The sequence below is a fragment of the Centruroides vittatus genome, unplaced genomic scaffold (assembly GCF_030686945.1).
Source record: "Centruroides vittatus isolate TY-2023 unplaced genomic scaffold, ASM3068694v2 contig_487, whole genome shotgun sequence".
In the NCBI taxonomy this organism is placed as follows: Eukaryota; Metazoa; Arthropoda; class Arachnida; order Scorpiones; family Buthidae; genus Centruroides; species Centruroides vittatus.
Window position 1 is genome coordinate 1,835,184 of NW_027122275.1, and position 23,948 is coordinate 1,859,131.

General features: G+C 36.1%; 1 protein-coding gene across 1 annotated transcript; it reads right to left on the reverse strand.

The window, feature by feature from the left end:
- Nucleotides 1-13,072: 13,072 nt before the first annotated feature.
- LOC136978091 (tubulin beta chain) lies at nucleotides 13,073-23,565 on the reverse strand. The gene is made up of 5 exons (XM_067273750.1): nucleotides 23,389-23,565; nucleotides 23,185-23,293; nucleotides 23,010-23,120; nucleotides 22,696-22,940; nucleotides 13,073-13,976 (listed from the first exon to the last, which is right to left on the reverse strand). The coding sequence occupies exons 1-5, from the start codon at nucleotides 23,443-23,445 to the stop codon at nucleotides 13,161-13,163; spliced, it is 1,338 nt and encodes a 445-aa protein (XP_067129851.1). The 5' UTR covers nucleotides 23,446-23,565; the 3' UTR covers nucleotides 13,073-13,160.
- Nucleotides 23,566-23,948: the final 383 nt, after the last annotated feature.

Sequence of the window (23,948 nt, forward strand, 5' to 3'; positions counted from 1 at the left end):
CGTATGTATAGTAGTTTATTTTTTCTCCAAATTTATTATTCTTTCCCGAAGTTTATATATTTAGTAATTAGCAAATAATAAAATACTAGTTATATAAAAAGATGTTCTTAAAAAAAGACAGGATACAAGAAATTTAATTAAATTGATATATTGAAAATATAATTTATTAAAATTGAAGTCAACTTAACAGTAAAATGCACAAGTTTAATTTTAGTAAATTTGATTTTTATGAAAAAATAATTTTTATACTTTTCAGAACAATTTACTTTCAATATGTTTTCAATTTTTTCTTCAAATTTACAATTGAACTACTGTATTTCTATTTATATTTTTGCATTAATTTACTTATTTATAATGAGTCTAAATATATATAGAAAGGTATATAAAGTATGGTAAAGTATAAATTAATAATCTATTTGTTTCAGATATTCAATAAAATATTTTATAAATTTTACGAGAATAAAACTTTATATTAATTCTGATTTAATTAAATATTTCTCAAAGTTTTAAAAATAGAAGCAATAATGAAATCGTGAATAATTGTTCGGAATTCAAGTATCTTAATTATAGATTAATTTACGATATGTCTAGAAATTCCTAATTAATTTATTAATCAGACGACATAGATCATAAAATACTTTGTCTACCTGTGACCGAGTGATCTGAGCACTGGTGCACAGTGGTTTTAGGTCGCGAGTTCACACCTCAGCAATAGACTGGCCTTGTGGAGTTTTCCGGGTTTTCTTCACAGTCTAACACTAAGTAGAAGCGAGATTCCAATAGAAAACCATCTCGGGAGGTACAACACCTTGGTGAATCGCTCATGTGTTGCACTGCCGTCTATCAGTTCAGTCCATACTTCTTTCGAACAACGAAGCGTATCTTTCTAATGTGACATTTACGAAGATTCGTATGAATGTTCTTTCTTATACTCTTAAAAAACTTGAACTTAAATTATTTAGGAAATATTTCTTTCTTAAATTACTTTAACGTCACTACGTTCAATATTTTATTTTTTATTAAATTAAAAAAATGCCTTCAAATTACTTATAATAATTTACTTGATATACAACAAACTCACTACTGTTGATAAATGTAAAGAAAAATATTAAATAAAATATTAGTCAATAAATACACAGAGAGTATTCTTATTAAGAATTTTTCCTTAACAATTAATGAAAAACCTAAAATTCCGAAGAAAGAAAAACTAACGACATACTAAGATGAATTTACATTATTTACAGTATTGTCTTTTTTCGATGAAATACAAGTAGTTAATTAAAAAAACTAAGAGTGTTAAAAAAATTTGGAAACTAAGAAAAACCCTAAAAAATTAATTGAGAACAACGTTTTGGCATTTATCTTTATTATTCTTAGAAAACAAATTCAAATTAAGGATAATTTCTGCCTTTACCAAAAGCCTTAATGCCTTTACTGGAGGATACTTAAGAAAATCAATTGTAATGAACAAAATAACAAATTTTCCTAATGTTTTATCAACAACACTTTCTTGTTTTGCTATTCTTTCGAATGAGAACTAATTTAAGAAGTAATTAAATGAAATAAGTGACAAGATTAAGATGGCCTATGTGTGTGCTACAATTAAGTTTTTTTTTTTTTTTGGTTGATAAATATCAAGCTTTAAATAAATTGTTTTTCAGGCTTTTGATTATTTTTTGTACATGTTATAAAAACGTACTTATTATGGAACATTTCAAACTTTTTCAGCATCAGACATTTTTCGTTTAGTTTTTGAAAATATTTTATAGCAATATATTTAGAATATTTAATTATTTATCTAAATGTTTTCTCTTAATATACTTTAATGTAAGTAATGTAAAAATTTTTGAACGCTATTTTGTAATAAAAAACTATATGAAACCAGAACCATAATTTTGAAATATATTAAAATATTAATTATATTATTAAATTCTTTTTAATAAAAAGTAAAAATATATTACAGATAGATACTAGTCCAATCTTCACTGCTTGCCATGTCCAATCACCAGGAACAACTATTTCCATTGCAGAGACAACCTTTCTTTAGAGGCTATGCCTCTGCACAAATATGCAAAACAGTTTAAAATGTCCACAGGTAACAATCCCAACATAATTAAAAATATAATATTTCTTTGGAAATAGTTGTTCCTGGAGATTGGACATGGCAAGCAGTGAAGATTGGACTAGTATCCATCTGTAACATATTTTTACTTTTTATTAAATTGTAATTCTGCCAGCCCTTTTTATAAAGAAATATTAAATTCTTTATTTAAAAAAATTATAATTTACAAGTAAAAATATTTTGTTTATTTCATAGAATAAAGTAAAATATAAAATCTTTATTAAAAATCACAATGTTTTCTCCTTTAAAATAATGAGAACAAATAATTAATTAAATTCCTGTGTGATAAATGATATTTCATTTTATAAAGTATAGTTTAATTTTAATTTAGCTTCATAACGATTGAAAAGCGTTATGAGTAAGCGGGATAAAAAGAACCATTATTTAAGAATCGAAATTTGCATCGAATGAAATATATGTGATATACATATACAGTGATGCCTCGTATAACGTATGCCTCGAATAACAGACGCTGCGAACAACGGACTTTCCGTTCGGCAGATACGTGAGGCGAACAACGGACTTTCTGCGAACAAGTGTGAATGATGTTTCCACTCTTTTACCGTTGTTAATGACAATCTGCTTTTTATAGATGTTTTCCCCTTCTTGGCTTTCCAGAATAGGTTCTTGATGTAAGTATTTTGGGAGCCTTTGCAAACAGTTGCTCTTTGGCTGCAGAAGAGTAAGCTGTTTTTTTTTCCTTCTACTTCTTTGTCTAACCTGCCTGTCCATCGGAAGTCTAACCAAAAAGCTTGGGTGACTCAGGTTGTCTTCAAGGAATGGATCCTGGAAACCTTTGCTCCTGCTGTAAAGAAATACCTGCTGGACAAAAAGCTGCTGCTTAAGCCCTCAACTCAAGCCTTACTTATACTGGAAAATGCTCCTGGTCACCCAAAAGACCTGGAGGAGATCCTGGAAGAAAGCTATCCTTACATCAAGGGGCAGTATCTGCCAGCAAACACCACTGCCATCCTTCAGCTAATGGATCAGCAATCATTGTCAACTTCAAAAAACTGTACACCAGCGCTCTCCTCATGAAGGTGTTTGAAGAATGTCAGCTTTGTGAAGACATGACTGTCCGAAAGTTCTGAAAAGAGAAGTTTGATGTTCTTGTGGCAATCATACTCATCCAGAAGGCCTGGGGAGAAGTCACGCAGAAGACCCTCAATTCAGCCTGGAAAAGGCTTGTTCCTGAATGGACCCAGGAAGAACCAGCTGAGGATACAGAAGTGGTGCAGGGGATCATCTAGCCGCCCGGGTGTTGGAATTGGAGGTGGAAATGGAGGATGTGGAGGAGCTCATTGAAGAACACCAAGAAGAGCTGACAACTGAAGAGCTCCAAGCACTTTTGGCCCAGGAACACGATGAAGCTCAAAGGGAAGCTTCATCTGACGGAGGAGGAGCAATCCAATCAACTATTTTCAACTGCTGCCATCAAGGACTTCCTTGTCAAATGGGTAGAGGTTCAGGAGTTTACCAACACTTACTATCCAAACACAACTGAGGCCAACAGGATTAATGATCTCTACAATGACACCCTTGTCCGTCATTTCCGACAGGTGTTGAAGAAGAGAGAGAAACAGGCCACCTTGGACATGTTTTTCAAGAAGCCAGCAGCCAAAATACAAAGGATGGAACAAGAAGAGTTGATCCTGCAAGCCCCGGTAGCCTCTCTTGAATCTGACTCCGATTAAAAAACAATAAAAAAGAGAGCTGCTGCAATGTATAAAAAGTGTGTGTCTGTATGTGTGAAAAAAGTGTTCCTCCACCTCCTCCTCACAACATCTGACTACCCGGCATAATTGGTGACTGCTCCATTTTCATTTTTTATGGTACAGTACGGTTATTTTATGCAGCGGAACGAATTAGATGTTTTAATGTGTAGATGTGTATTTCTATGGGAAAATGCGTTTCGCATAACGGACTTTTCACTTAACGGACTTGCACCTGAAACGGATTAAGTACGTTATATGAGGCATCACTGTAATACTTATTCCATTAGCATAGAGTAGAAGACCCAAAAAGAAAAACTCAAATTTTTTTTTTTTTTTTTACTTCATTCGCTGTCTGGTGGCGTGCGAACTTCCTGGAAAAAGTCAGGGATTCAAAACACTTGCAATAGGAGTAAGTAATACCGTTTATTTAAATAAATTTACATGGTTATAACTTATATAAAAAGACAAGAAAGAACTTTAACTTTTATGGGCTGCTTTACTCACTGTCGGCACTTCAACAAAGATCAAGTGCCTAACCAAACAGGTTACAATCAGCCTTTGTAGAACCCGATTATCAAGTTCTATTACACAATCTACACTTTTATCGACATATAAACGATTTCATGATCTACATTGACAGGGATGAGCAACCCGCGGCTCGCAGTAATAGATTTTGCGGCCCGAGTCGCAAAAAAATATAAAGCTAAATTAAAATTAACTATACTTTATAAAACATTAATACATATATCAATTTCCCAGCTTAAGGAAGTATGCAGCAAAAATTCAAACGTTACTTTTTACTACTTCTGTATGTGAATAGTTTTTCCGCAATGAATTTAGTAAAAATTAAAACAAGAAACTGGCTAACAGCCACATCGAATATAATTTAAAACTAACAGTGACTAATATTTAACCAAATATTTTCGATATATTATGTTTACATCAGTGCCAGAAGCTATATTAATTATACCTATGCTAATTTATAATTATATATGAATAAAGAATTCTGATTTACCGACATTTTTTCCCTCTTTTCTCTTGTATGCGGCTTGCGTCAGTTCAAAAGATTTGAAATGTGGCCCATAGATAGAAAAAGGTTGCCCATCCCTGGTCTACAATACTATCTAACGCCACATAATTTTCGTTTCTTCCTCTAAACAACTTTTTCTATTTGACTGAGAATACTTCGTGTATCATTCAAACCATCAAATTTCCGATTATCTGACCCAGCGTCGTAAGAAGTCTTTTATGCGCCCGGTGCGAGCTTCTGTAACTACGCCCCAAAACTACGATATAAAACTTAGTCCAGATCATTTCTACGCTCCCCCAGGGTCTGCACCCTGTGCTTGGGCACCGCCGGCACCGCCCTAGTTACGGCACTGATCTGACCCACGCCAATTCCTCGGTGTTGAAGCAGTGCCGATATCACAATATTACTAAAAATCATTGTGAAATATTAAACAGAAATTTTTTTAAAGAAAATTAGTTACACAAAACAAAAAACTAATAAGAAAATAGATAAGTTACTCCACTATTTTTCTAAACGTATAAATTTTATATGTCTGTCATTATCGCTTATCTACAGTATACTATATGATGTAAACACAACAAATACTTTTAGATACTTAGATGAATGTCGCTTTCAGAAGATATATAAATAATATATAAATTCTATTTATTATTTTTAACGGCCAATTTTCAAAGCAATGATAAAAATGCCTGAGAATAAATAATTTCTCTGACGTTCTGTGTTGAGAGCTAGAGAATGTCTTGTCCTATTTTTTCTGCACTAGATGCACTGAGTTAACGATTTTCTGTTCTTAACGTTCTCTTATCGAATTAAGCTGTATTTTGTGTCAGGGAAAAAATTAATTGCTACATTTATCAACAATCTATAGTTAACAATCATACGACTATAAAGAAACGCCAGAAACATCTTTCAACTGTTTATTTTTTCTCAGCGTAAAAATAGGGTTTATGGACACTTTAAATTAATTTAACCGTATTTATTATTTATACAATAAATTTTGGATTCAAATGAAGTAATGTTTAAACAGAAAACATAAATTTATTATTTCTATTTTATAAAGATAATTGAAATGTTCAAATAGCATAAAATATTAAAATTAATAATGTTTAATTCGTATTAATTAGAAATATTAAGAACAATAATTGCGTTTAAATGAATAAAAGCGGATCTGTACAAAATGTTGTTACGAATAAACTTGAAGTTCTAGAATACACAAACATTTTCTAAATTCAATTATTAATATAACTTAATTTAAATTTTAAAATATTTTTAATTAATAAGTTTTTTCCCATATGACAATAAGGATTTAGATATATTAAATATCATTTGTCAAGTAAATATTTTCCTTGTTAATTTTGTACATATTTTAAAAAAATTTAGTAAAGATTAGGTTTTTGTAAATAATTAATTAAGAATAAAAGAATCCCATCATAAAAATTATTAAAAATTCTATCGTCTTAAATAAGAAATGCACTAAGATAAAACAATTAAAGAGTATAATTTGACAAATTATTAATTTTTTAAACTAGCATTTCATATTCAAATTTTTAAAAATCTATTTTTCCGCATATAATTAGAAAGATTGTTATTAATTACTTTAATGAATAATGCTAATCTCCATTAATCTCATCATTGTCTTCTCTAAATAACAAAGATGAAACGATGTATATATTGAAATTAACCAATTAGATAATTAAAATTATACTTTACCTTCATAAAAAATATAATTTTACATTAGGATAGAAATTAACGGTTTTTTAAAGTTTATTATTTGTTATTAAATTTGTTCTTTATCACAAAATATATGACTATATTATTAATAATTTGTTATATAATGAAACGATTCATTATTTGAGAATGCAGCACTAAATGCTTGAGTCACTAAGTCAGTGAGTATATTTTATTTATACTTATAAGCTATGAGATTTTAACCAACTTTCGGCATAATGGAACGCCTCTCACAGTTAGTCCGTTAAATCGAGGGTCTACTGAAATTGCATTTAACGGAATATTAGTAAAAGATTACTCTATTTTTAGAATTGAAGCTTTGTTTGTAAAATCCCAGAAATTCCAAGAAAATTAATTTAATATTTTTCAAAATAATTATTCCGAACTTCAATACACTTTTTGTAACAATTTATTTAATTTAGGAAAAATTTAGAAAAATCATTCTTTTGGAAGTATAAGCATTCTTTGAATAAAAAAAATTCATTCTCTCTCCATTAAACATTTGCATTATTTATTGATTTATTAAAATTATATTTAATTCATTATTCATCAAGATACGCAAAGGAAAAAAAAATAAAAGAATTATTTCATGTTTTTATAATAGTAATATTTTTTAAATAACTATTTAAGGGGGGAGTGTCTCGACAGTCGAAGGTGTTGGCGCGATAATCTCAACAGAAGAGTTGATACAACACCGTGTGATAATGATTCGCTTTTGGGGGAAAATGCTACCTTAATTGAAGTGGAAGTATAAAAAATGTCTTTCGCTGCTAGTAATATTATACCTATTGCTTATTTCTGGTATACAACCTAACCCAGGCCCTTTGTCTAGATCTCCTCAACGTGGCGGCCACACAGATATGCAAAAGAAGGGGCGTGGGAGGCCGCGCAATGTCATTCCTAAAGCTATAGAAAAAATAAGTATATCTGGAATTGATTCCAGTCAAGAAATTCTGCCTGAAGAACAGGAGTATGATAGAGAGGAATTAAACGATGGGAGAACTCCAAAAATACAAGACTACTTTCATACCGCTCGAGGAGCAGACATTCCAACAGCAGAAGTACAAAAATATTCGCTGAAATCCATATACGATTTGATTCAAGAAAAATTCAATCAATTAAACACCGAATTACAAAATATCAAATCAGAAGTTAATAATCTGAAAGAAGAAAACAGAGTTTACCAATTGGAATCCAAAAGAGTTGCACAAAAATTGGAAGAAATGGATTCAATAACTAAGGATAATTCCCACACAAAAGGTGAGCTAGAATTTGAAATAGATCAATTATTAAATGAAAAAACGAACAAAAATATAGTAATTATTAATTTTCCGTTTGAAACTTCGGAATATCTAAAAGAAATCGAACTATTTATAACAAGAGAACTAGGGATAACAAATAGTCCGATAGATAGTATAATTAAACTAACTAATAATGAATACAAGCCTATGGTGAAAATAGTTCTATCCTCAACATATGATAGAAATTTAATACTTAAAGAATTCTGGTCTAAGAGAGCAAAAATCAATTTAGACGAACATAAAAAAATTATATTCAAAACAGATCTCTGTAGAAGATCGAGATTGAGGAGAAAAACTTTGATACCAATATTCCAACAAGAAAAAGCCAAAGGCATTAAAATAATAATGAGGCATGATTATTATATATAGGAAGAGAATATCTATACATACGATCTCCACTTACAAAAAGTGATACATGTAAGGGGTTTTTTAGGTTTAAATTAAAGGGTCAATTAAATAAACATGTCAAAAAAGCCTTCATTTCCACGAATAATCGAAGAACAGAAGATTCTATAAACCTAGAAATACTAGAAAATAATAACCAACAAGGATATAGAATAGAGCTGACAAACTTAGTAGTTCGAACTACCATTAGAAGAAGGTGAATATATAAAAAGACATAATTCCAAAATTCGTTTTGGATTCTGGAATATACAAGGTATCCAAAGAAAGCTATACACAGATACATTTTATAGATATTTGAATTCCAATACAGTTATTGGTTTGTCTGAAACTTGGTTGATCCAGCTAAAAATAGAAGATATAACATATTTCAGAACGAACCTTCTTAGTATTGGAAAGTAAAGGTCAAAGAAGTAGCAAACTCGGTCGACCCTTTGGAGGACTCTTATTGTTAATTAATAAAAATCTAGGTAAATTGAGGTTTTGGATTACTGATAACAATTACATCCTAGCTGAATTAGAACTCTGTCAACATTTAAGTTCACGCTGGAGAGAAACACGTATAGGAATTATACTCATATACCTCCCACCAAACTCCGATAAAAAGAGAATCTTAGTAGAAATTCAAAATAAGATAATACAGAGAACTAATATTACAGATTTGTGGATAATTGGGGGCGATGCTAATAGTCGAATAGGTGAAGCAATGGATACAAAAAACAAAAATAACAATGGAATTATTGATAATATCAGAATGTCTAAAGATAAAGTAAGTAACTTAGGAGGAAAATCATTACTAGAATTTGTACAAGATAATAATCTATATATTTTGAATGGACGACTCCCAAGCGACTGTCCTGCGGAATATACCTACCTGTCTACTTTAGGCAAATCTGTGATTGACTATATAATTTGTTCGGAAACTGCCCTAAATAAGATTAAGGAATTTAGAGTCTTGAATATCGATATGTCAGACCACTTCCCTGTACAACTAGAACTTCAATGGAGCCCCATACGAAAACAGGGAAGAACAAATTCAAAAAAATAATCGAACCTATAGAAGAGAGACGAGAAGAAGTTTTAATCTGAAAAAATTCAAAAATGAATTCAACAATCAATTGTTGATGATACAATATAAAGAAAATAATATAACGGCTGTGCAGAAATATGATAAATTAGTAAATATAATAGACCAATTTCGATACAAAACCTCTTGGAACATTAATAGAACACATCCCAAACAAATTTGGTTTGATAAGAGTTGTTACTTACATAAGATTAAAAAACAACGTAGCTTACAATATTTTAGAAAAATGAACTCGGAGTCAACGTTGAAAGAATATATAAGGAACAAAAAAATATATCAAAACCTAATTAAAGCCAAAAAAGAAATATTATTCTGAGATGAGTGATCAATTATTAAAAGCTAAAGATACGAAAAAATTTTGGAATATCATTAAACAAGTCAGAAATAAAACACAAACTCCTGAGCCTAAATGCTATGTAACGTATGATAATTGGCAACAATACTTTGAGGAATTTTCCATTTCCTACAAAGATAAATGCAATGTGCAGAGAATACCACACTTAACTGTTACGATTGAACCACTAACAGAAATATTTAATGAAGAAAATTTACACAGGTGTATCAATAAAATAAAAGAGAGAACGGCTCCAGGTGCCGATTCCATCACCAACGCGATAATCAAAAACTTTTCGATCGAAGGAATTCATCTATTGGCTAATCTATACAATAACTTCTATAATACGGGTACAATACCTAGAGATTGGAACAAAATCATCTTCCAAATGATATTTAAAAAAGGTGAAAGAGGCTGTCCAGCCAACTATCGACCTATCGCTCTTTTGTCTGGGTTTCGCAAACTATTTACAGCAGTACTAACAGAAAAGTTTAACGAGTGGACAGAGAATAATAAACTACTGAATTATACACAGTTTGCCTTCACAAAAAACGGAGGCACCCAAATTGCATTATTTTCATTGACGACACTAATTCAATTACAATTATATAAAAAAAGACAAAAAGTCTTTGCCTTGTTTTTGGACATTGAAAAAGCATATGACTCAGTGGTTATTGCAGTATTACTAGAGAAGTTAAGCAAAAATGGAGCAGATACACGTATGAATAGAATAATCGATCAATTGTTCGGACACTACAAAGTAATCATTAAACAATTTGACAAGAAATGGCCAGAATTACAAGTGAATAGAGGTCTTCAAGGTGACCCTTGGTCTCCACATCTTTTTAACTATTTCCTAGCAGACATAAACGAATGTTTTGAGAAAGAAGATGATGGATTTTATATAGACGGCCAAGTAATCCACTCTATAGCATATGCGGATGATATTGTACTAGTCGCACCCACAGCAGCAGGTCTTCGAAGAAAAATTAGAAATATACAAAAATATTTCGATACATTAAAATTAAGCATCAATCCAAGAAAATCCTCAGTTATGATATTTCGTAATGGATCCAAACTTGCAAAAAAAAAGCAATCATTCTTGATGAACAAGTACAATTAGAGATAGTACAAGAGATAAAATTTTTGGGAATTATACTGACCCCCACAATAACTTTCGAAAAGCAGTATAAAAAAGTCGTTCACAAATCAAATTGTCTGATTAATAACATGGTGAAACTTTGTACACATATTAAGCTTAAAAATATATTTAGTCATTTTAGACTGTTTACCTCTATAATTTTTAATGCGATATCCTACGCCTCACCAATTTGGAGTCTAACAAATTATAAGCAACTCGAATTCATTCAAAAATTTATTCGAAAAATTTTTACATTGGAATACAATATTGCTGGTTACGCTCTTAGAATTGAACTCAACAGATTTAGATTAGCTCCTTTCTTTGTCAAAAGATTTGTTAATTTTCTATATAAGATCAGAGACAATGACAACCTTCCAACAAAACTATTATATTTGCTGTATAAAAAAATGTGTCAAAAACCCCAAAAAAATACTTGGATTAGTCAAATGAAGAATATAATCAATGAATACGGAGTTTCTATAGCTCCATTACTAGAAATTTCAGAAATTAGCGACTTCATAAGGAAACAACTAATACATAATGCATTAGAAATCTCATTAGCTCAAGATATCGAAGAAATACATAAGAGAAGAGAGCCTAAATGGTATAAAATATTGCTAAATTACTCCTTCAATAATAACTATATGTTATCTAATATGTCGTTTACAGTCAAGAAGTTTTTCATTCAACTAAGATTAAATAGCAATATGGATATAATTAATAATAGAATCTACGAAATTTCCAAAAGTAGCTGTCCAAGATGTCAAGAATTATTCACTAAGTGTCACGTTTTCTGTGGATGTAAAAAAGGCTATGAACTAAGAATTAAAATGGATTTAAACCAACTAAATTTCATCACAGAAGAAAGTCAAATGTATCGTTACTTCCAAGGTGCAAATTCTGCTATGAATTACAAATTATATAATTATACAAAAACTTTTTGTAATCAATCCTTAAAAGGGTGAAAGAATTTGAATTGTTCCGAACATTGTATGTAATAATACTAACTGATAAAAACTGAATATATTATAATTATTACTATGATCAATGTTCATTCTATGTTATAACTCCCTGTAATAACAGGCTATTGCCTAATATGACTAATAAATGATGATGATGATGATTATTATTATTATTAAATAACTATTTAAAAGAAAGAAAATATAATCCTATTTAAAATTAATAAAATTATTACTCGAAGTTTTAGATAAATAAAAACGAGCAGGTTTGTATTACTTTATCTTCAATTACGTTCTTTCAGTAAATATTTGAATTTTCTGAGCACTTGTGTATTCATTAAGAATAACTTATAATTTTAATTATTTTATTTTAAAATGTTCAAATATATTATTTTTAAAAGAAAATAATTAAACTTATAACTTCTACATTCGTAACTTTAATGCAGGTTCTCCGTTTAGTGTGATCGCGTTGCTGTCACGATTCACGGAGCGACTGAATCAGTCCTATGTGCCTATACACATTGCGCGAAATGGAAGGCGATTTGCAATGAATTATGGCAATTTTTTAAAACGGCGGCAAAACTTTCAACTTATACTGTTTTATATTTTCCAATTTAATTTTATAATCTATTTGCTACTATTTTGCACCTTTTTGAAATTTCCACATCACGGTGTATGTAGTGCAAAGGATGATAAATATACGTATGATGTCATGTACTGTAAGTGTACAGTACATGTTGACGCAGGCTCAAAAGAAGAAAAGACTGATTCGCTGTTGTTACCTTTTGTAGAGGCATTGACATTGTTCTTAAACAAAGAGTTTATGCACCCAACTTAAGAAACGTACAAATTAGCATTATTTGATAAATTTGTGCTAATTTGCACCCATAAAAACTTAAAATTTTTACTTTAATTTCTACTGTTAAAAATATTTGCCTAAAATTATTTTGTTATTTTCTATTTTATTGGCATTTATTTTCGAGACTTATTTTCTATGCATGGATATATTATTTCAGCTCATTTTTTATTGCTTTCTTAGATAAATTAGGCGTGTTTATTTATGCTTAAATTCATATTTTTACCATATCATATTTAAATTAAACAAATTAATGTACTGTAATTATAAAAACGTAATGAAGAGTATCAAAATTACGTTTAAAATATATTTTATTTTAATTAATTAGTATGCAAATACATGAAAATGAAAATTCATATAAGAAAACTTACAACAAAAATTATATAATGTATTTTCTTAAATGAACACAAACAACTTAGGAATATAAAAAAATGAACACAAATAATTTAAATAAAAACGAACAATAACTATTAAGATAACGAATCTCAGGCTTCCTGCAGTTCTTCTTCTTCATCGAATTCTCCTTCTTCATCTGCTGTAGCTTCTTGATACTGCTGATATTCGGACACTAAATCATTCATATTCGACTCGGCTTCGGTAAACTCCATTTCATCCATTCCCTCTCCGGTATACCAATGCAAAAAGGCTTTCCTACGAAACATGGCGGTAAACTGTTCCGAAATGCGCTTGAACAGTTCTTGAATAGCAGTGGTGTTGCCTATGAATGTAGCAGACATCTTTAAACCACGAGGAGGAATATCACAAACGGCCGTTTTTACGTTGTTAGGTATCCATTCTACAAAATAGCTGCTATTTTTGTTCTGAACGTTTAGCATTTGTTCGTCGACTTCTTTCATGCTCATCCTACCACGAAAGATGGTTGCCACAGTTAGATAACGTCCATGGCGAGGATCGCAAGCTGCCATCATATTTTTTGCATCGAATAGTTGTTGAGTCAATTCGGGAACTGTTAAAGCTCGGTATTGTTGACTTCCACGAGAAGTCAGAGGTGCGAAACCGGGCATAAAGAAATGAAGACGAGGAAATGGTACCATATTTACCGCCAATTTCCGTAAATCTGCATTTAACTGACCCGGGAATCTCAAGCAAGTAGTAACGCCGGACATAGTGGCTGATACCAAATGATTCAGGTCGCCATAAGTCGGTGTGGTTAATTTAAGTGTCCTGAAACAAATGTCATATAAGGCTTCGTTATCTATGCAGAATGTTTCGTCGGTGTTTTCTACCAATTGATGAACAGAAAGAGTGGCATTGTATGGTTCCACTACTGTATCCGAGACCTGTAAAATATTGTCAAAGGTAATTTAATATAATATAAATTTTAATTTTTATGGTTAAATTTTTCTTTTTCGCTTATTTTATGATATTTTTCCTGGAAAGCTTTTATTCTTTTAAGTTTAACTTCAATTGGAATCCCCTAATCTATATATATAATCGAGACGAGTTGATAATAATAATAATAATAATAATCAGCGCAGAGCCCAAACGGTTAGGAGTTGAAAGTTGAAATTTGGTACACAGTTAGGGTACCAAATTTAAGTACCAAAGTGTTAAGTAACGATGATAGTGTGAAGTAACAATGGAGAACAAGAGAAAGCGATGTGCAAGATTTACGGGCTCTGGGGGGAAAAAAAGAAAAAGAGTAATATGTTAGAACACATTCGATTTTTAAATTTAAACAGATTAGTTCGGTTTTTCTCGACCTTTCTTCTTTAGTACATTCGATAAAATCGAATGATATAATCAGAACACGTCGTGAAAATCGAACAATATTAGAACATTCGGTTTTCAAATTCGACCTTTCTTTAGAAATAGTTTGTTGATGAAATTACTCCTTTTCTTTTGTGACTATAACGTAATAATCTTAATCTTCGCTATCGTTTATTTATTTATTTAGCGTATGTCCTCGTGGTGCACCCTGGATAGCGTCTACTCGTGAACTAAATGAGCTAGCAACTTTTGGCGTCCAAATAATCTGTAGGATCTCCTGGACAATACACATCGTCTCTCTCTTTCTTTTTTTTCGCTATCGTTACTTTTGCCCGAGCAACGCCGGGCCTACCTGCTAGTTTTTAATATTTTGTATTCCTCGTTAAAAAATATTAAGGTTTCAGGTTAAACATTTTTTTTTTCGAAAATTAATTTCGAATTGTTATGTTGAATTTCATTCGTTTTTTATTTTTTAAAAGTAAAGTTACAGTAAAGAAACGTTTTTTAATATTCTAATTAACTATAACTAAGACATTTAAATTCCTTAATGATCTATATTTACATAATTATATATAATCGAAACAAAAACTTAAATAATATTCACACCGAATGTTTTCTGATTGAATGCAAATTTTTGATATCGGTAATCGGTTTTAAAGAAGGAACATTTGTTTTTGTCCTTTAAAAATTGTGTTATATTTAGCTGTATCTATGAAATTGCTAATGGTTGAAAGATAGCCTAGTGAAAAAGTATTTTTAAATAAAGATGACAATTCTGTTAAATAATTTGACTCTTGCATTTAATAAATTAAATAATTTGAAATAAATAAATAAATAATATATATATATATATATATATATAAACAAAGAGCAGAAAATTCAAATGTTTATTTTTTGTTATTTTTTTCAGCAGTACAAAAAACTTTTATAAATATTTTTTGAAAATACGACCAAAAGTGCTTATAACTTTAGAAATTAACGTTTAAATAAAACTTCAGTATTCATGAATGGATAATATGAAAATAGAAAAAGAGGGATTTTCAATTGAAATTCTAGAGTTGACCCCAGTCACCCGATAACGGGCAGGGAGTGGTTTAAATTTTATGAAATTAAAAAGGCCCCTGAAAGATAAATATTTCATTCATATAAATTTTCTTAACTGGATGCATGTTTTACGAGATGTTTGTCAGGGACATTATAAATGACCACCATGTATATTGAAGAAATCGAATTTATAAATATTTAGGAAATATAAAAACCATATTCAACTAGAGCCTTCTTTTGTTCCTGGTTGTCGGGGTGGAATTGTGTAAACACGATTCCCGCCCTTCCCTTATTACGCCGATAACGATCATCGTTCCAAGAAGACGGTGGAGGGAGGGACTGACCACATGTGAACGGGAAAACACCGGGTGGTCGTCCGACACGTGGCCGACATGTGTGTACGAAAAGGAGAAAGGGACGCAGGTGGTGAAGGGGGATCATCTGGTTACGTGATTCGGGACAGTTCGTCTCGTTACGTCGTTCGGAGAGGAGTTGGCCCACGATACGCCATCCGGACGGTTGGGGAGAGAAGTTGCTAAGATCGTTTGGACCTGAGCGGAGCCTTCGAGCAACGGAATATTCGCAAGGTGTCTTCCCGACGGACCTGCAACGGTGTTTTCCAACAGGACACACAGAACTTCATCGAGTATTATTGGCGCACCGGGTCGGTCGTCAATAGTGAACACATCGGACGTTTTTGTGAACTTTACTGACGTTATTTTGAACTTTACTGGCGCAGTCACGACAGGATTGGAAAAGACACTCTTCGGGAAGACTGAGCTGCGACGCAAGACAACGCAGAAAGCGAACCCGGGAACAGATAGAGCACCGCCGGCAATCAGAGACCCAGGTACGCCATTTTACTCTCTTTCGCACAGAGATGCCGAAACGCGGAAAATCGCGGGGTTTTAGGGCAATTGATTGGGACGACGATGAGCCGGGGACGTCGGGTGTTCATAACGGAAACCGACAGGAAGATGGGTCGCGAGGTGAAGGCAGTCCGACCATGGGACGCGGGCCAAACGTGACGAGAGACCGCTCTAGGGATGAACTCGAAGGGCTTAGGCTGCAGATCGAACTCGAAAAGATCAAGCAGGAAACGGCGAGAATCGAGTTAGAACGGAATAGACAACGTAACGAGGCCCGACACTCTGAGAACAGTGCAGTCAAGGAAAATTTCGACGACTATGCACGGAGAGTAAAAGGGGCCCTTCCCAAAATGCCGGAAGGAGAGGAGGCAGTGCCATCGTGGTTTCGTACGGTCGAAATAGTTCTGGAGACCTACGAGGTACCGGAAGAATTGCGGGGGCAAATAGTTCTGAGCGTGCTATCGGAAAGATGCAAAGCGGCGCTAACAAGATTGTCGGTAGATCAAGTCAGACACTATCCCTCCTTAAAGCAATTCATTCTCGAAGAGTTGAGGCTTTCCCCTGCGGAATATTTGAAGGGATTTAGGCGGGCCGAACGGTATGTGGGGGAAACGTGGCCCCAGTTCGCGTCGCGTCTGAAGGACCTGTATGAATACTATGTAGATAGTAGGGAGGTAAAGACGAGGGAAGAGCTTATCGAGCTAACGGTGGCGGACCATTTAAAGTCAGTCTTACCCCACGACGCGAGGAAGTACGTAACCTTGCAAGAGGGGAAGGGATGGAGCAAGCCCGCGGAATTAGCGAAGTTTATCGAGAAGTTCGCGGAGGCATCGGGCGGTAATCTGGGAAACAAGAAAGAGGAGAATAGGAACCAACGGGACACCCAGGGAGAGATGGCGAGAAAGCCCGACCCGGTGACCCGGAATACTAGCGAGCGAACACCCAGGGCTAGCTGTTACTCATGCGGGAAGGCCGGGCACTGGAAGAGAGAGTGCCCTAACCGGAAGGCGACCAGCGTGCCCAAACAGGCACGGCTCGTGTCCGCGAGCAAGACGCCTGAGACGGAGAACCATTTAGTGGCAAGAGTAACAGCGTACGATCGGCCAGAGGCTGGGGAGTCGCCGAATAGGATTAAGTTAGTATGTGGCGGAAATCGACTTTCGGCTATAGTCGACTCGGGAGCGGAGATTTCTGTCATAAGAGAAGCAATGGTCCCGGCGTCGGTGATGGAAACGAAGGGCGAAATTCAACTGGTTGGGGCCTTTGGTCACCGGGTAAACGCGGTTTTGGCAACGTTCCCAATAGAGTTGTGGGAGGAAAGCAGCCCAAAGTCGCAGGGGCCGGTGCTGGTGACGTGTGCCGTAACGGACGAGTTAAATCAATCCACGGACGCGTTGTTATCGGAAGAGGATTACCGAACGTTGTTAGACCGGAAGAGGGAGCTCCAAGGGAAAGGGGGAAGACACATAAGAAACGTAAGAATAAAGGGAAGTGGTCTCTCCCAAGGGAAAGAACCGGAACCCCACCCGGGTGCGGCGGGCGGCCGAGATGAAGACAGTGAGGGGGACGGGACGGATCTGCGGGATGCCCAAGTCCGAGACGATTCGCTCTCCCGGTTGTGGGAGGCCGCCAAACACGGGAAAGATGGGCTGGTGGTCAACGACGGGATACTTTACCGTCGGGATAGTTGGTTTGGCCGGCCCATCAAACAGGTGGTAGTGCCCCAAGAGCGGAGGGCAGAAGTTTTAAGTCTGGCCCACAAGACTCCGTGGGGAGGGCACTTAGGTAGTCGGAAGACAGCGGGTCGCATTCGTGAGGTATTCTATTGGCCGGGAATGGCGGCAGATATTCGGAGATACTGCCAGAGCTGCCACAGGTGCCAAATAAGGGCGCCGGCACGTATTCTGGATAGGACTCCGATTACTCCGCTCACGCGACCCTCTACCCCGTTCCAAGTGGTCAATATAGATATGATCGGACCGATAGAGCCCCCATCGTCCAGAGGTCACCGGTACGCTCTCTGTATGATCGACCTATGCACTCGATGGCCCGAAGTCGAGCCTATGAGATCACTTTCGGCGACGGCCACTTGTTCGACGCTCTTACAGGTGTTTACGCGGACAGGCTTTCCCGAACTCATTTGCTGTGACCAGGGGACTAACTTTACCGCAGGGCTAACGCGGGAGATGACCCGATTATTAGGAGTGCGCATTAGATTTTCGACCCCGGAACACCCACAAAGCAATGGAAGCGTGGAGAGGTGGAATCAGACATTCAAAAATATGCTAAGCCACACCATTGCGGAAAGCAAGAAGAACTGGGACAAAGTCATTCCCTTTCTGCTATGGGCGTACCGGGAGGTACCTCATGAGACTACCGGCATATCACCCTTCGAAATGCTGTATGGAAGGGCCCCAGTAGGGCCGCTAGCCATCTTAAAAAGGGTATGGACCGGATCGGTAACGCCTCCCGATAGTCTGAACAACAAAGCCGCGGCATACTTGCAGACCCTGGTGGAGCGTATTAAGGCGGTCAGGGAGATAGCGACCGAGCATACGGCCGTGAAGCAAAATCAGTACGCGACAAATTATAATTTGAGGGCACGGCCCAAAGAATTTAGTATTGGGGACACGGTCCTGGTGAGGAAGACGTATCCTGATAACAAAACCGACGATCGGTGGGAAGGACCCGCCATAGTGGAGAGGCGAGAACGTGAGGGCAGCTACCGAATAAGACTAGAGGACGGTAGGACGAAGTGGGTCCACGTGGACCGACTCAGAAAATACCAAAGGCAAATTTGTGCCGTTGGAGTGGTATTTGATTCGGACGCGAGTTTCGGGGAAATAGTGGAGACACCGTCGACGCGGCAGCTGCACGACCGTGGACGAAAGAGCGGAGAGATTGGGGAGATTCCGGCACACCTCCCGGCATCGGCACAGACCAGCCTACGCAAGGTGCTAGAGGAATTCCACTCGGTATTCGGGAGTAAGCCGGGAAAAACAAACCTAGTAACGCACAGGATAACCCTTATCGAGGGATGGACTCCGAAACGGTTCGCCCCGTATCGGATTCCACAAGCTTTGCGAAATAAGGTGGATGAGACCATAGGGGAACTCTTAGACGCAAAGCTAATCCGGCCTAGCGTATCGGAATGCGCTCACCCAATAGTCTGTGTAGCCAAAAAGGGGGGTGGAATGCGCTTATGCGTGGATTATCGGCACCTGAACGCCGCCACGGTGCCTGATCGCTATCCGATGGTGCCCTCCGCCGAATTAGTATATCAGTTAGCTGAAGCCAGATACATAACATCGCTTGATCTCTGTAGAGGTTACTGGCAGGTGCGGTTGGAGGATGAATGTAAACACCTTACAGCGTTTGTTACGCACCGCGGTCAGTATGAGTGGGAAGTGATGCCGTTTGGTCTGAGAAACGCAGCCGCGACATTCCAAAGACTGATGGATTTGGTGTTGGCCCCTTTCAACGACTTCGCCGTGGCGTACATTGACGACGTGGCCATCTACTCGCGGAGTTGGGAAGAACACCTGACCCATCTCAAAGCAGTGTTAAGGGCATTAAGAGACGCCGGACTGACGGTCAATGCCAACAAATGTCAGTTCGCTAGACCGCGCCTTCTATATCTAGGACACATTGTCGGCTCCGGACGGCACGCGCCGGATCCGGAACGTGTTAAAGCAATAACCGCTCTAGCTCTGCCCAAGACAAAGGAGCAACTCAGGAGCTTCTTGGGTATATGCGGATATTATCGGGACTACATTTCGGATTTCGCGAAATTGACGAACCCTCTCACCAATCTGCTCGCTCGCCGAGCACCGAAAACAATCGAATGGAATCGGGAACTCGAGAGGTCATTTGAGGCAGTAAAGACGAAGCTCGGGCAAGCTCCGTTACTATTCTCTCCGGACCCGGAAAGACCTTTCGTACTATTCACGGACGCATCGAATCACGCTATCGGCGTCTGTCTGGCGCAGTTCTCGCCAGAAGGGCAGGAAAAACCAATAGCCTTCGCTAGTCGGAAGTTAAAGGGGGCGGAGATCCGATGGGCTACCATCGAGAAAGAGGCCTATGCAATTATCTGGGGCCTCCACAAGTTTAATTACTGGATCTATGGGAGGCCGGTCACAGTGGTCACAGACCACAATCCTTTGAAATATCTGACGTTGTCCACGCCACAGAGTGCCAAACTTACACGGTGGGCACTCGCGTTACAAGGTTACGACATGCGAATCGAGTACCGGAAGGGGAAACTACACGGTAACGCGGACGCTCTCTCACGTTTGGAGTCGGACGGTGAAGGTCGCATCTCTGTGCGGGGAGGGGGTGAATCTCTTCCCGGATGTTCCGGAGAACGGGTCAGTCCGATCGGAACGGACCACCGCGATTTGTAAGGTTGTGCGGCAACGTGCAGGGTATCAAACAGGCTCAAGCGAGCACAGTTTGATCCTCGGCAGGGGAGGTGTCGGGGTGGAATTGTGTAAACACGATTCCCGCCCTTCCCTTATTGCGCCGATAACGATCATCGTTCCAAGAAGACGGTGGAGGGAGGGACTGACCACATGTGAACGGGAAAACACCGGGTGGTCGTCCGACACGTGGCCGACATGTGTGTACGAAAAGGAGAGAGGGACGCAGGTGGTGAAGGGAGTTCATCTGGTTACGTGATTCGGGACAGTTCGTCTCGTTACACCGTTCGGACAGGAGTTCGCCCACGATACGCCATCCGGACGATTGGGGAGAGAAGTTTCTAAGATCGTTTTGGACCCGAGCGGTGCCTTCAAGCAACGGAATATTCGCAAGGTGTCTTCCCGACGGACCTGTAACGGTGTTTTCCAACAGGACACACAGAACTTCATCGAGTATTATTGGCGCACCGGGTCGGTCGCCAATAGTGAACACATCGGACGTTTTTGTGAACTTTAAAAAACATATTCAACTAGAGCCTTCTTTTGTTCCTGGTATTGTTTAATAATAATAAAATGATTAAAGACAAAGGTTTTCGATCTAGTCGAGATTTTTGTACAGAGGTAGGCCTACCAAGAATCAGAGCTTCATAAACATGTTCTTGAGCTGGCCCATTTCTTATGCTATTCGACTTTCTTTCAATATAATTACAATACATACGTTCAATGTAAAGGAGTACCTATGGGCAGTCCATTATCAGGGGTTTTTAGCGAGATGGTAATTAGATTATTAGAAAAAACAATTTTATCAGTTTTCCTACCGGAAATATACATATACAGAAGGTATGTCGATGGATGATATTTTTATTATTTGGAAAGAATAACCTGATATTGATAACTTCATTACACAAATTAACAACGACCCATATAGCCTCAATGTAGAGTTAGATCAATCCAGCAATACAGGTGTACATTTTCTAGATCAACTGATAAACATCAAAAATAACCGGGCACACACAAATATTAATGACAAACCAACGTACTGTACTGTACATTCCGTTATTTATACCAGCAAACTCCCCATGACCCTTACATATATAATATTGGGGCGTTCAAGGCTGTCACTAAAAAGGCCTTTACACATTGCACTGATTACAGGATACACTAGAAAAACTCAAACACTTCGAGCGAGTAGTTATTACTCACAGATACCAAAAGAACCTGATTTGGAATATAGCACGGGCCCTCTAACAACATACACCCCATGAACGCTAATACTCCCAGTGAGCACGCACACAACACGAACACACGGCGTATCATTCTAGATTACCATCACAACATGCTACCAATATATAAATAGTAAAACACGGGGTTAAACAATTAACATTCAGACGCAACAGTACCGTCTTTAATATCCTTAAAAACAGGAAGGATCGTATCTTTTTTACTTATTTTTAATGCTTAATTTTTGTTTTTTCCTGTATTTCTCATGAAGTTACGTTCGTATTGCGCAATTTTTAAGTATTCGAAATGTTTTGTTTTTTAAAAATACGTTAACGTTCCAAAACGCATTCCATTTCACGTAGACCCGACGCATATCTCGAGTGGATAGAAAACGTTTGTCTTTAAACATTTTATTATCATTAAATAAACAAAAAAGGGCTGTAATTGAATCTGCTTTTATTAGTATTACTTTTCAGTTTCATTTGTTGTGAAGTTATTTCTCCATTTAGGAAATATACTGATAAAATATAGCAATGTACTGTACCATTTGAACTCCCATGGAAAATAACTTTATTAAAATTAGTAATAAATTATTAGCGTTGTTGTTAATTATTTCACATCAAATAAACTTGGAAACATTTATCAATTTTGAAGAATTAACATCGTAAAAAACTTAATGAGTTGATCTCAGTAAATGTAAATTTATAATTAGTTTGAGATAGAAAAAAGCCTACTTTTGGTGACGGTACGATGCTGAAGGTATTCATAATTCGATCGGGATATTCCTCTCGGATTTTGGAAATAAGAAGCGTGCCCATTCCCGATCCTGTTCCTCCTCCCAACGAATGTGTCATCTGAAATCCTTGGATGCAATCACAGCTTTCGGCTTCTTTCCTAACTACATCCAAAACCGAATCCACCAACTCGGCGCCTTCTGTATAATGACCTTTTGCCCAATTATTGCCGGCACCGCTTTGGCCTACATGTATAACTTTAATTAACAAAAATATAAATTAAACTTTAGGGAAATGATTTACAGCAAACTCACCAAACACAAAATTATCCGGTCTGAATAACTGACCGAAAGGGCCGGATCGAACCGAATCCATAGTTCCCGGTTCTAAATCTATCAGAATGGCTCGAGGTACATATTTACCTCCTATTAAAGATATTAAATATTTAATATATATCCAATTTTATTTAAAAGAATAAAATCAATATACCTGTAGCCTCATTATAATATACGTTAATTCTTTCCAACTGCAAGTCTGAATCTCCGTGGTAAGTTCCGGTAGGATCGATTCCATGTTCATCAGAAATCACTTCCCAGAACTACAGACAGAATTAATGAAAATTGTACATTTTACGTACAGTACATTTTTCGCCGTTATCTTATCTTCGTAGAATTGTCAATAATTTGATCTTACCTTAGCACCGATCTGATTTCCACATTGGCCAGCTTGAATATGAACTATTTCTCTCATTTTATTTTATATTTATAGATTAAAAGCACTGGCAAATTTCGAAAATTCAATGAGTCCTAACCGTAGCAAAATCCAAAGCGATTAACGGATGTTTCTCTGCGCATGCCCGTAATTCAAAATTCTTTCTATTTAATACATTTATTTTTTTAACATTAAATTCAAATTATTCCGTAATTCATTTTTTATTTTTAATTATAAATATTTTATTTTAAAAATTATTTATTTCTAAGTTTGATTGCCAAAATTGAAAAAAAATGTTTTAAATGAAAGAAAAATTAAATTAACTGCGCATGCTCTTTGAAATTAATCGCGAGCTTTTGGATGACCGTTAAAAGACGCGCGAAACTAATGCATAAACTGCGCATGCCTAAAAATAAAATTCGTTTTGTGGGGATTGTGTAGATTTTTACGTATTTTAATATTTGTTTGCTTTTGAGGCCTCAGAAATTTTTAAAACTTTATTTCCAAAGGCTTTCTAAAATGAAGGAAAGAAAATTGAATAC

Excerpts from the sequence above, each read along its gene's own strand:
- LOC136978091 (XM_067273750.1), bottom strand. The coding sequence starts at position 23,445 with ATGAGAGAAATAGTTCATATTCAAGCTGGCCAATGTGGAAATCAGATC. Across the intron at positions 22,941-23,009 it reads ACCGGATAATTTTGTGTTTG|GCCAAAGCGGTGCCGGCAAT; the intron begins GTGAGTTTGCTG and ends TTATACATGTAG. Across the intron at positions 13,977-22,695 it reads GCATCGTACCGTCACCAAAA|GTCTCGGATACAGTAGTGGA; the intron begins GTAGGCTTTTTT and ends AATATTTTACAG.